The following is a 13,664-nucleotide window of genomic DNA, read 5'->3' on the forward strand; positions in this document are numbered from 1 at the left end:
CTCTCTACTTTGGCTGAAAGAAAACACAGCCACATAGTAGATCACTAAAGCATAATTAACCAACCATTTAGTTCTCCACATTATGTACCTTCTCTTCTGCTTTATAACTATATTACCTTCATGCTTATGTACTGCCTTATACTTCTTTGTATGAATATATTTCACATGAATAAATAACTATTCAAAACTAACATTACTTAACAGTAGCTAAGCAACATCTATATTTACCAAGCACGTGCTTGATGCCAAGAATTACTCTAAATGTTTTACAAATATTAATTCATTTACTCCACCAACAGCTCCATGCAGGAAATATATTTATACCACTCTATGAAACTAAGTAATGGGCACAAGGAAGCTAAGTAATTTTCCCAAAGTCATACAACTCAAGAAGTTGAGCCAGGTTTGATCCTAAGCAATTAGGACTATCTCCTTAATTGGTGTCACAGGATAATGACATTTACTCATCAAAACATAATGCCTTGGGGTACAAAGCTGGCTCAGCTGTTAAAGGATAGGCTCTCTACCAAAATGACAAAACTAGGACTTCTAAGACACAGTATTTCTAAATATCCAAACTAAGAATGAAATAGAAATAGCTCACACCCATACCAAAATAATAATTCTAAGTTTTAAGATTCTGCCATATCCAACCAATCAATTGCAAGGAAAAAGCTGAGACAAAGAGTAGCACCAGCACAGCATCTACTCCAGGTCAGGCCACATGTGGATGCATTTAGTAATCAATCCCTAGAACCCCACATAAAGCCGGTACTGTTACCATATTGCAGACCAGGAGACAGAGGCAGAGAGAATGGCTGAAGTCACTAGGAGGTGACTAGCTTATAAAACAATGAGGGCTCGACTCTATGCTCTACATCATTACCTGTTGTTCCTACTCTGAATAAAAGAGGTTAATTTCCTTCATCACTTCCCGGCCATCTGCAGTCACTCCATGCTGGACGGCAGCACCGACACTGACATTTACAGCTGCCAGCCTAGCATCTGTTCCTTGTCACAAATGAATCTTTTGTGTCTTTAACATCCACAACTAACAGTCAAGGCTGAACTCTGGAAGAGGAAGGAAAGAGATCGCTTTACCTACTCAGCCTGGACATGGTGATCCCAGCACTCAGAGGCAGAGGCAGGCAGATCTCTTGTGAGTTCAAACCCAACCTGGTCTACAGAGTAAGTTCCAAGATAGCCAGGGCTACACAGAAAAATCCTGTCTCGAAAACAAACAAACAAAAATAGCTTACCTACTCACTTCTACCATATTCTCTCTGCCTCAACAGAAAGATGGTGAAATAGGAAAGCATAAAGCGAATGTCTTTTCATGACAAGTTAATCAGTCTGGATTCTTTAACATAGTAAAGGTTTCTCATCTATTATTGATAAAGCAAAAGGTAGTTTTACATTAAAAAAAAAATTCAGCACGCAATGCCTTGAAGTCTTTTTACATAAAGACACTACAAGTAAAGCAGAAATGAACTTTGTAAGCGAGGATTCCACACAATATACTGATCAAGACAGCGTATGAGAGAAGAACTCATAATGGTATGCATTCCCACACAGTTTCAGTGGAATGATGGGAGCAGCCAGGAACAGTCTCCTCAGTCAAATAAGGTGAAGAAGCAGAGTTACAAAAGACAACAGTTCCGTTTAGGAAGTCAGTCTGTGAACGGTACTAATAACTGTAGAAGGTGGGGAGCCCCTTAGGTCTCAGAACTGCTTTATCAAGGGCTCCTTTCAGAATCCATGCAAACTGGAAAAGAGAAGTTTACGTGGTGAAGATCTCATCTTGGAAAGTACCATACTGGATCAGCCCAGGCCAAAACACCAAGATAACTTTCTAATTTGTAATGAGTCAAGAGATGATTAGCATTCATCTCAAATACAAAAAGACTAAAAAATAAAAAAGGGCAAGGATACAAGTAAGCCCTTAAAGTGTGCGCAACCTATTTTTCTAAAGAGCAAGAATATGTAACATATAAGCACTCTTGTTGCGTCTACTCCTAAACACTCCAATACCGGATGCCTGACTTCCCTTCCGTTCTGCAGATAACGAAGAACAGAGACGTCTCAGTTATCCCATTTTCCAAGGTCACAATTCAGATCAACACCGAGGATAAGACCATTATTTGTTATTCCACAATCTAATCTGCTATTGCACAAACGCCGTCAGATTTTAAACGAGGTGAAATGCAACGAGACGAACAGACGTGAAAACTGAAGGAACAGCGGAAGCTATCTGCAACAAGTAAACAGTTCTTAGTGTTCTCTGAATCATTACCAGCCGGTCACGGACGTTTGCGAAAACAACTCTCCACTGGGAAATGCTGCCAGGTGCATACCATACCATGAGGCAGATAACCCTATATACGTATAAGCTGTCTCTCTACATATAAACTGGCAATATAATCTCCTCCGCACCTAAATGGTGGCTCCTAACCCACTAGGAGAGTGTCACTGACAAGCCTCTGTAAAAACAGCAGGGCGGACACCCACACACACAGAAACGCCCCGAAGATATCTAGGAAACCAATGTTTTAACAAATGCTTTTCTAAATGAACCCAGCACGGTGTCAATCGCCAGTTCCCAACAAACGTTGGTGCCTTCGACCATTAACCAACTGGGTTCATTTTTTGAACAGGACCCCCAAACTCTTGAGAATACAACTGCAGAAATCCTGGTCAGCTCCTCTGCACGGTGACTTGACGCCTTCACCGAAAGAAGACAGAGAGCCCCAAGCCAGGGTGGCGCCTCGAAAGGCTTTTACAAGAAGAGGCTTTGCAAGCGGAAGGGCAGACGTGAAGAACTAGAGTCACGGGGGGGAGAAGGAACGGATACAGAGGTCCCCAGATGGATCCGCACTGCGGGGCAGAGCCGGGAAAAACCGCCGAGGCCTGCACCGCCTGGGAGCAGGAACCGTCTAACCCCGAGCTCACCCAGCACCCCGGAGAGACAGCTCACACCCCGCGGAACCCTTTCGCTGTCACACGCCCGCTGCCCCCGAGGCCAACACGGCCAGGCTTCCCCCTCGGCAGCCGCCCGACAGCCGCAGGTCACCGGCCAGGAGCACCAGCTCCAGCCGGTGCCGTTACTCACCTTCCCGCTCACAACGCCCGCCGCCGCCATGTTCCCCGCGCGTGCCTGGTGATGACGTAGCAAAACCTCACGTGTCTCTCGGACTCACAACAACATCCGGTCCGTCTAAAATAACATCCGGGCGGGAAAGGGGCGGGGAGTAGCGGGAACTGCAATTCGACGCATGCGCGGTGAGGATGCTAAGAGGGTGGAGCTGTCGTGCCGCACTGCGCATGCTTGCGCTTTCCTTTTTTTTTTTTTTTTTTTTTTTTTCCTCCCCACCCCGGCCCACTTTCTAAATTGAAGCCTGCTGCTTTTGAAGTTTGCTCGGGCGTGGCCCTTTTAACTTGCGAAGCGGCGAATCTCTTGTCTGGGGTGTGATGGAAGGACCACGCTGCCCCAGCTTTCTTGCTTTAAATAAGTCATGGTAAAATTGGGATTGCGTTGAACATCAGCCCTAGAGCTGATCCACGCAGAGACTTTTCCCCTTGGTATTAGAGGATTCTGAACTCTACCTATAAAGGAAAGAAATGAGGCTAGCATTTCAGTGTGTGTGTGTGTTTTCAGGTTCTAGCCATTTACTAGATTAGAGAAAAATAAAATACGCGTACATACACCAAGTGAATATTTTTAAGATAGCATACAATATAAGTTTTAATTGTTTCCCCCAACCATAGATAGTTTCAAAAATTATTGTGATCATTCCCATGAGCTACATAGTCATTCTTTAATAAGAAATCTATGAGGTAAGAAAAAAAATCTTAATGGTAAACACTTTAAAGAAACCATAGACCAAGGAGGGGTTTAAGAGACCCTCCTCATGTTTATCCGTTGAAGAGATTACATCTTAGAGGTTAACGGCTTTCAAAAGTCACAAGCTACTTTATGGCTGCGTAGAGATGTAATTCCAGATATATGTCTTAGTCAGCTGTGCCATGTGATCAGCTGAAAGTGATTACTAACCTGACTAACCCTTGGCCTTTAATTAACATTCCATTCCTCTCTCACACACCTTAGTTTCTGATTGGACCACTTGTCCCTTATCCTCTCTCTAGGTCCCACCAGCCTTTCCACTGAGATCTTCATTTCCTGAAACCAGACGTTTACAGGATTCCTCTCTGAGAAATGGATCGAGGAATCAAACGTATAAGTGCTTTTACGTTTCATACCCATCGAAGTGACCCAACTAAATCTGCACATAGTAATGACCAAAATCAACAAGCTGTCCTATATTATTTAGATTCCTAGCTAGCATTTTTTTTAATTTATTTAGTCAGTATGTACTTACACAAGCCAAATGGATCATCTACAGCGTGTGTGTGGATATCAGAGGACAACCTCCTCAGTTGTCTCCTCCACCGTAGAAATGTAATTTTAGAATCTAGCCTCTGCTCAGGCCACAATATCTGCAGCAACTTATTTTCATTGTCCCCAAGTCCCTGGCTAACAGATATCCCAGGGCCACAAACTATCACCTGGGGGAGGTGAGTTAACATCAAAGAGGATTGTGGTAACAAATCCTCCTCCAGACTTCTCTCCCTGCCTCCTGCCTCCGGCCTGGGAATCAGCTTCAGACTACATGCTTGTACTGTGAAACTCCACATCCTCGAAAATTTCAAGAACAGACCCTTCAAATGTCACATGGCTCTTCACATTTCTGAAACCCTGACAAGTTTTCTTTCCTTGTTTTGTTTTGTTGGGGGAGGAGAGTCAGGACCCTGACCATCCTAGAACTAGCATTGTAGACCAGGCTGGCCTCTAACTCGTAGAGATCCCCTTGCCTCTGCCTCCTGAGTGCTGGGATTAAAGCATATGCCACCACCAAACAGCCATTTTTTTTTCATTAGTGCCAGGGCCTGAAGTCTTTTTGGAGACCTCACCATATGTTGCCTCTCTGTCCATAACATTGAAACGTTTTCTAGTAGTCTATTGCAGTGTCCCTATTGATTCCCCCCCCCCCCAAAAAAAAAAAACCCTTTTACCTTCTGGCAATTGAACCCAGGCAGGATGCCTTAGTGGATAAAGGCGTTTATTGAACTAAGGCATCCTGCCAGTCCTCAGCCTACCTTTAATGTCCATCTCTTAAATATGACTTGACAGCCATTGCATAGTTGAAGAAAACCTGTAATCTGGACTTTGAGAACTTGTTTGGAAGTTCTAGCAGGAGAGCATATCTATTTACATACCCTTGACAGAAGAACTGTCTCCCTTATTGAGAAAGGCTGTCTTCTTCTGCCAGATATAGACCTTCAGGAAGGATGCTCATGGAGTAGTGCAGAAAGAAGGGAACACACTTGTAGCCAGGCACATGGGCAGAATCAATCCTGATGATCAATGAAGTCGCAGGTATCACGGCTAGACCACCCTCAAACCTGAAAATCTTCCATCTGAAAGAGAAGAATCGTGACAAACCAACCAGAAGGTAACCAGAGAGCAACCCAAGGCAAGAGACGCACAGGACAGCAGCTCTTTGCTTATGACCAATGTCTTTGGAGGAAAGGCGTTGACATTTGTGATATAAGACTATTCAGGAAACCAAACTGAGCTCTCAGGAACTAAAAATGAAAAAACAAATCCAAATGTAGGTTGTAAGCTGAGGAAAATGAGGGGGAACTTAAAGCCAGGAGACAAAGATGTCCACATTGAGGGCAGGGGAGTGTGTTTTGTAAACTGAATCTGAAATCCTGAATGGAGGATGACGGCAAAGGCATCATCTAAGTGACATCTTGGTGGCCATCAGTAAAAGAAAAGGGCAATCCGCACTGAAACAAACATGAAGGACTCCAAGAAAGCTGTAGCCAAGAGAAAATACAAATTTTGGTGGTTTGTTTTTTGTTTTTTGTTTTGTTTTATTGTTTTGTTTTGTTTTGTTTTTAATGCCCAGAGTTGCAATGCTCACATGTAATCTCAACTTTTGGGAGGTTGGGGAAAATCGCAATCTTGAGGCTAGCCTGAGCTACAAAGTGAAAGCCTATATAAATATATCCGCTCAAGTATATATAAGTAGAAGTAACATGAAAATTTGAAAGCGGTTGCCTTTTCGGAGCAGAAATAAAAGTGAGAATTCAAGAAGAGCTTAGGAACTGATCTTTGTCACATTGACTTATCACATTTAAGATTGCATCAATAGGAAGCTGCATTTGTTACATATTTAAAATTTAAGGAAGTTGCATTTTCAAGAAATATAAGTTTTATTTACTTTATGAGTACTCTGTGTTCCACAAGCACGCCCGGTGCCCAGAAGAGGTGAGAAGAAACAGTCGATACCTGAGACGTGGAGTTAGAGATGACTGTGAGCCACCATCTGTGTGTTAGGAACCAAATCTGGGTCCTCTGCAAGAATGAGTGCTCTTAACTGTTGAGCCAACTTCAGCCCCAGAAGTTACATTATTATACCCCACTGAGAAAGATAATTCTACCCATTAAATAAAACCACATTTTAATCTTAACAGTTAAATACATTCTGCCTTCAGAGAGAATGGTATGGAAATGTATGTCTTAAAGTGTATACAACTCACATACACACATTGATAAAGATCAAAATTTAATTTGGAAAGAAGCAGATTCGACCAACTATTATTACACTTTAAGTCAAACTTAACCCAAAGATAGTGGATGAAATAAATAGAGATTAAAGCAGTGATAAATAGAAAAAAATCAATGAAAACAGAAGTTGGTTCTTCAAAAAAAAATTTTAATTAACAAGCAGTTCTAGTTTGATGTCTGTTACTGTGATAAGCACCGTGAGCTAATAGAACAGAGGAGAAGAGAAGATTTCTTTGCCTTATACTACCAGGTCACAATCCATGACTAAAGGAAGTCAGGGCAGGCACTTAAAGGGAACTGAAGCAGAAAACATGAAGGAACCTGCCTTACTGACTGACTTGCTGGTTGGTTCTCTGGCCTGTGCCCCTACTAGCTTTCTTATATGGTCCAGGCCCACCTGCTTAGGGGATGGTAGGACCCACAGTAGACCTTGTCCTTCCATATCAGTTAGCAATCAAGATAACCCCTCACAAACTTGGCTACGAGCCAATCTTATCAAGGCAACCCTTCAATTGAAACTCCCATGTGTCTTAGTTAGGGCTTGACTGCTGTGAACCATGACCAAGGCAAGTCTTATAAAAGACAACATTTAATTGGGGGTGGCTTACAGGTTCAGAGGTTCAGTCCATTATCATCAAGGTGGGAACATGGCAGCATTCAGACAAATGCTCAGGCCATGGCTCAGGCAAAGCTAAGAATTCTGCACCTTCATCTAAAGGCTACGAGAAGACTGGCTTCCAGGCAGCTAGGATGAAGGACTTAAAGCCCACACCCACAGTGACATACCTACTCCAGGGAGTGACCTCCAAATAGTGCCACTCCCTGGGCTAGGCATAGTCACACCACCACACCATGTGATACTTCCTTTTGACAGTAAAAGTCAACCAAGACACAAACCATAGCTTGATAAAGAAATGAACAGAGAAGACTCAATGTGGTAGAGATTAAACACAAAAGGGAGAACGTCATTGATTCTGCAGAAAGAGAAAGGATTACACAAGAGCAATATGAATTACTACATGCCCGAATGTTGGTTTATGTTGATGAAATGTCCAAATTCAAATTCTTAGAAAACCACAATCTACCAATTCGAATAATGGATAAACTTAAACTCTGAATAAACTTATAACTAGTAAAGAGACTGACGGGCTAGGGGGCGGGGGGAAGGAGGAGAGGAGAGGACCAACAATGAAAAGCCCTAGAGCCAAATGTCTTCTCTGGTGAGGGCTACCAAACACCAAAAGAACTGTCACCCACTCTCAGAACCTTAACACAAGAGACATGAAAGAAAATTTGTGCCTCTAAACTCATCCCGTAAAGTCAATGATACCCTGACACCAAAGCCAAAGATACTATAATAAAACTGTAGACCAGGAACATCTATGAACTTTAAGGCAAAACTTCACAATATACAAATTGAACTCCAAAACAAAATGTATGGTTTATGCACTGTGAAAAAAAATGGAGACTCACATCCCCCCCTTCCATTCCCACCCTCACCCACCCCCCAATCCTCGAGTTCCCTATCCATCCCAGATGTAAATCTCCAGAGCAAAGCTGCTGGATTCCATTGTAATTTTTTTGTTTTGTTTTGTTTTTCCAAGAAATGGTTTCTTCGTGTGACCATGGTTGTCTTGAAACTTGCTCTGTAGACAGGCTCACCTTGAACTCACAGAGATCTACCTGCCTTTGCCTCCTGAATCCTGGGATGAAAGGCATGTGCCAATGCTGCCTGGCTTCCATTCTAATTCTTGTTTTTTTTTTTTTTTTTTTTTTTTTTTTTTTGGTTTTTCGAGACAGGGTTTCTCTGTGTAGTTCTGGCTGTCCTGGAACTCACTCTGTAGACCAGGCTGGCCTCGAACTCAGAAATCCGCCTGCCTCTGCCTCCCAAGTGCTGGGATTAAAGGCGTGCGCCACCACCGCCCGGCCTCTAATTCTTGTTTTTTAAGATTTATTTTATTTATGTATATGAGTACACTGTATATATGAGTACATGGTTGCTATCTTTAGACACACCAGAAGGGGGCATCAGATCCCATTACAGATGGTTGTGAGCCACCGTGTGGTTGCTGAGAATTGAACTCGTGACCTCTAGAAGAGCAGTCAGTGCTCTTAACCACCGAGCCATCTCTCCAGACCCCATTCTAATTCTATTTTGAGATATTTTTAAGAGATATCTTACAGCTTTCTATTAAAAGTATAATTGATATTCCTGTACTACCTTATATTGTCACCTATTAATGTACAAGAATTCTTTTTTTTTCCCTCTGTATCTTCATTAAACTGTGCTTTTCAACTCTTGTGTTTGGAGACAGGGTGTCTTGTAGCCCAAGATGACCTCAAACTCACTATGCAATGGAGGATGAGCTTGAACTCCTGATCTCCCTGCCTTCACCTTCAAAAGCTGAGATTTTAAGTGTGCACGGTGTGGTGGTGAATAGGTTTGCCCCCTCCCATATAGATCCATTTGTTTGAATAGGGAGTGACACTATTAGGAGGTATGGCCCTATTGGAGTAGGTGTGCCCTTGTTGGAGGAAGTGTGTCACTATGTAGGCAGGCTTTGAGGTCTCCTAGTGCTCCATCTCTGCCCACTGTGGAAGTTTTCTGGCTGCCTTTGGATCAAGATGTTATAGAACACTCAGCTCTTTAAGCCTTTCTCATTCCGTTTGCAGAAATATTTATCATACTCGTTGCCTATCCCTTAACGAGATTGTTTTCTCATCAGCCAGAATTCCACGTCAGTCTCCTTCCTAACCTGAGTAGAATCTCAGTCTCAGCCTTGCCCCATCCAGACTTACTATCCTGTGACTAAAGGTATCCAGTCTTTCCTGCAGCAAATGGTTGCTTAATACCAGAGACAGAGGAAGATCGAGGATCAAATGAATATTGGTGTAAACATCATGCTACATATCCTCCACCGTGTGAACAACTGAGATTTAAATCCATATAGGAAACTGCACTCTATTAGCCCATTAGATACAAAGCTCTTGTCATCTCTCACACGAATGGGTAGCAACTTCCTTGTCTACCGACCTAATCTATAATTTTCTTTTTCTTTCTCCAGGATGAAGCATAAGATCTTGTATCCTTTCTTTTCTCAGTTATGACCTGTCATTGACTCTTAAGACCCAGCAACATAGATGAGATAAGGCCTGGGCTCTTTCTCGGTTCTAAGGGTTCTGATTATTTTCCACCATTCCACCAGAATTGTATATTTTAACAACCCCAATTGAGCTCTCTCTTTCTTTGCTTACAAGGGCTCTTCAGTGACCTTTGCTATGCACTCACAGGCTTAACCTTATCAGCTAGCTAACAGTTCTTTAACAGCCAACCCAGGGGCTGGAAAGGTGACTCGGTGGTTAAGAGCCTTTACTGATGTTACAGAGGACATGAGTTCAGTTTCCAGCATCCATCTCAGGTGACTCACTACTGTCTATAGCTCAGGCTCTGGGGAGATCAGAAGCCTCAGGACTTCTGTAGGCACCTTCCCTTGGGTGTGTATACATCTCCACACAAATACATACACATACAACTAATTACAAGTAAATCTTTTTTTTTTTTTTTTTTTTTTTTTTGGTTTTTCGAGACAGGGTTTCTCCGTGTAGTTCTGGCTGTCCTGGAACTCACTCTGTAGACCAGGCTGGCCTCGAACTCAGAAATCCACCTGCCTCTGCCTCCCAAGTGCTGGGATTAAAGGCATGCGCCACCACCGCCCGGCCAAGTAAATCTTTTTAAAAGTAATCCCAGTTTAGGGATTCAGTGATACAGAACTGTATTTGGGTGGCAGAAGCGTTACTGGAGTTGGATCAGAAACCAGGGCCTGACAGTCTTCTAAGCGGAGCCTGGCCATGACAGGCTAATTAAATAGAAAGTAATAGTGAAGAAGGGGGGGGGGTATTCAAATAGCTGCATTAGGAAGAGGTACAAGGAAGTCCAGAGATGCCCAGATTCCTTCTTCAGGGTTTTGATGTGAGGTTTCTTACCTCTAATTTCCCCTGTAAAGTGGTTTGACAGGCAGAAGCAGGAGGATTCCCTACAAAGTTGAAGCCCTCCTGATCTAGACAGTGAATTCTAAACCAGCTAAGACTCCATAGTGAGATCCTGTCTCAAGGGGAAAAATTAAACATTAAGTTGGAACATTGAGTCTTTCTCCTGGCCTCTGGTAACAGCTTACAGGGTTGGTAGCTCCTTCTGAGAGGCAAGCCATATCCGAATCTATTTTCTATCAGGTGTCCAGTAACGAGGTAAATACGGAGAGCATTTAATGACCCTCCAGTAAAAATATTTCAAGTATTAGAGTTTCCTGACCATACAAATGACTCTGAAATAAAACCTCTGTTTTTCAAAAATTTAATTTCTCTCTTCAAATGAGAAAGAGATGATTCCAGTAAGCTCTCAGTTGCCATATGGAAAATGAATGGATTAGAATAAGGTGTACAGTTAAGAATATGATTTGAGGTGCTGAAGAGATGGCTCAGTGGTTAAGAGCACTGACAGCTCTTCCACAGGTCATGAGTTCAATTCCCAGCAACCACATAGTGGCTCACAGCTATCTGTAATGGGATCTGATGCCCTCTTGTGGTGTGTCTGAAGACAGCGACAGTGTACTCACATAAAATAAATAAATCTTTAAAAAAATATATGATTTGGGAGAAATGTCTGCAGCATCTCCATTCTTCTTCTTTAGAAGGAGATTCATTCTACACAACCCTTCCAGAATACCAGTGACAGTCTCTACTGATAGGACTGTAAGACATACAATAAAATAAAATGAACAGCATACTTTGTTTTAAAAGTTCAAATTAGAAGCATGGTTTAGTATATAGGTGAATTTCGAATGAAAATGCTTTTTTTATTTAAAATTTTTCATGCAACATATTTTGATCATATTCTCTTTTCCCCACATATCTTCCCTGACCTACCATGTTCTCTCTCCAGAGGCAAAGAGAAAGAAAGCAAGCGGGTGAGAAAGAAAAAAAGAAAGAAAGAAAGAAAGAAAGAAAGAAAGAAAGAAAGAAAGAGAGAAAGAGAGAAAGGAAGGAAGGAAGGAAGGAAGGAAGGAAGGAAGGAAGGAAGAGAGAAAGAGAAAAAAGCAGAAAAATTAAAACAAATAAAAAAACAACAAGACCAAAAAACGTCAAACCAAAGTAAAACAAAAAGTGCACACACATACAAACACATTCATGAACACACATACACATTCACACATATACACACACTAACACACACATGATCACACACTCATGCACACAAACATACACATACATACACACATGCACCCATCCATGCACACACACACACATGATTCTGTGTTATGTTGGCCAAGTGCTCCTGAGTATGGTGCCTGCCCTGGAGTGTAGCTGACACTCAAAGTCACTCCATCGGAGAGAACAAATTTCCCTTTCCTAGCAGGTATCCACTGCAAGTAGCTTCTTGGTTAGGAACAGAGCTTCCCTTCATCAGTACGGGATTTTTGTTCGGTTAGAATGTACACGTTGAAGGGAAATACTTTTCATGGCAGCATCTATGTACCATATGTTTCAATGATGCTCTAACATTTAGAGATGGAATATCTGTTGGAAAATCAAAGAAGTAGTTAATTATTCACAAGATGTTTCCTTCCACTCTGAATCATAGAAGATAGAACTGTTCCAGTATAAAGAAGTTTTAATTTTCACTACCAAGCACAGAGATCCCTGGTACCAGCGCCTTTTCAGCCTCATTGCTGGCCCACCCAAACTTTCATCTTCTCTCATGACCTCAAGCTTTATTCTAAATGTCTTTTTAAACTTTTTATAAACAAAGAAAAAAAGAAAATTTATAAGTTATTTGGAGTCCAAAGGAACTATCTATATAAGTACTTCAGACCGGGCGGTGGTGGCGCATGTCTTTAATCCCAGCACTTGGGAGGCAGAGGCAGGTGGATTTCTGAGTTCGAGGCCAGCCTGGTCTACAGAGTGAGTTCCAGGACAGCCAGGGCTATACAGAGAAACCCTGTCTTGAAAAACAAACAAAACAAAACAAAAAAAAAAGTACTTTAAAAGTATGTTGCCGTGAATTTATAGCAATTTTGCCCTGATGGAAGGGAAAGCCAGCAAATGAAAATATCTGCATAAACCGAATCCTTGAAAATAACAGCTGTTACAATCTCACGAGCCCTCCCAACATTAGACAATATTTCTTTCCCCACAAAAGCCGTTTTGTGCGTTAGACCAGAACATCCTCTACTTAACAAAGACTGCATGCATAATTAATGAATCCTCCCTAATCATGTCTGTAACTTTGGGTCAATAGTACCCATTAAGAAAGGAGGTGAAATACACAGGAAACCTGATTCCATTAGCTGATAGGATATGCGGCACATATGAACCTGATCCAATTAGCTGATAGTTGGAAGAGTCACACCTCATTCTGTTACTGGAATTTAAGCGTGCTTTGGAACCAACCATTTAAGTGAAACCGTTTATTGTCCTGCATACCAGATTTTCCTATGTGGTAAAGGCAAAGTAATATAAAAGAGGTGTCAGTGGCAGACCCAAACTTTTATACCAAACTCTAAACGTATAGGACTAAAGAAATTCTATTGCCACTTTAAACCATTTATATGATTTGAAATTGCAATACAATTGGTATTACTTCCTTCAGTTCTATCCCTTTCTAGAAAGTTCTTCTGGGTATTATACTGATATCACAGTGCTTGTTGGTAAATGGAGGGGAGCCGAAAGCAATACTAGATAATCTGGGGTGAATCATTACTACAAGTGTAACTATACCCAAGTGACTTACTTTCATGACACTTGAATTGAGGGCATTAGTCAGTAGGCCAACAGTACCATTAAGAAGTGCAATAAGGGGCTGGAGAGATGGCTCAACGGTTAAGAGCACTGACTGCTTCTCCAGAGGTCCTGAGTTCAATTCCCAGCAACCACGTGGTGACTCACAACAATCCGTAATCGGATTCTTCTGGTGTGTCTGAAGACAGTAACAGTGTACTCAGATACATAAAATCAATAAAGAGGAAGGAGGGGG

General features: G+C 42.0%; 1 protein-coding gene across 1 annotated transcript in view; it reads right to left on the minus strand.

Moving 5' to 3' along the window:
• Window positions 1–3,174, minus strand: part of Tbc1d15 (TBC1 domain family member 15) — a 51,627-nt gene extending 48,453 nt beyond the window's left edge. Inside the window, exon 1 of the mRNA XM_028759104.1 lies at window positions 3,110–3,174. Within this exon, the coding sequence (XP_028614937.1) occupies window positions 3,110–3,139 (30 nt within the window). The 5' untranslated portion in view covers window positions 3,140–3,174. The remainder of the gene's footprint in view (window positions 1–3,109) is intronic.
• Window positions 3,175–13,664: the final 10,490 nt, after the last annotated feature.

Source organism: Grammomys surdaster, unplaced genomic scaffold (assembly GCF_004785775.1).
Source record: "Grammomys surdaster isolate TR1022 unplaced genomic scaffold, NIH_TR_1.0 126271, whole genome shotgun sequence".
Lineage (NCBI taxonomy): Eukaryota > Metazoa > Chordata > Mammalia > Rodentia > Muridae > Grammomys > Grammomys surdaster.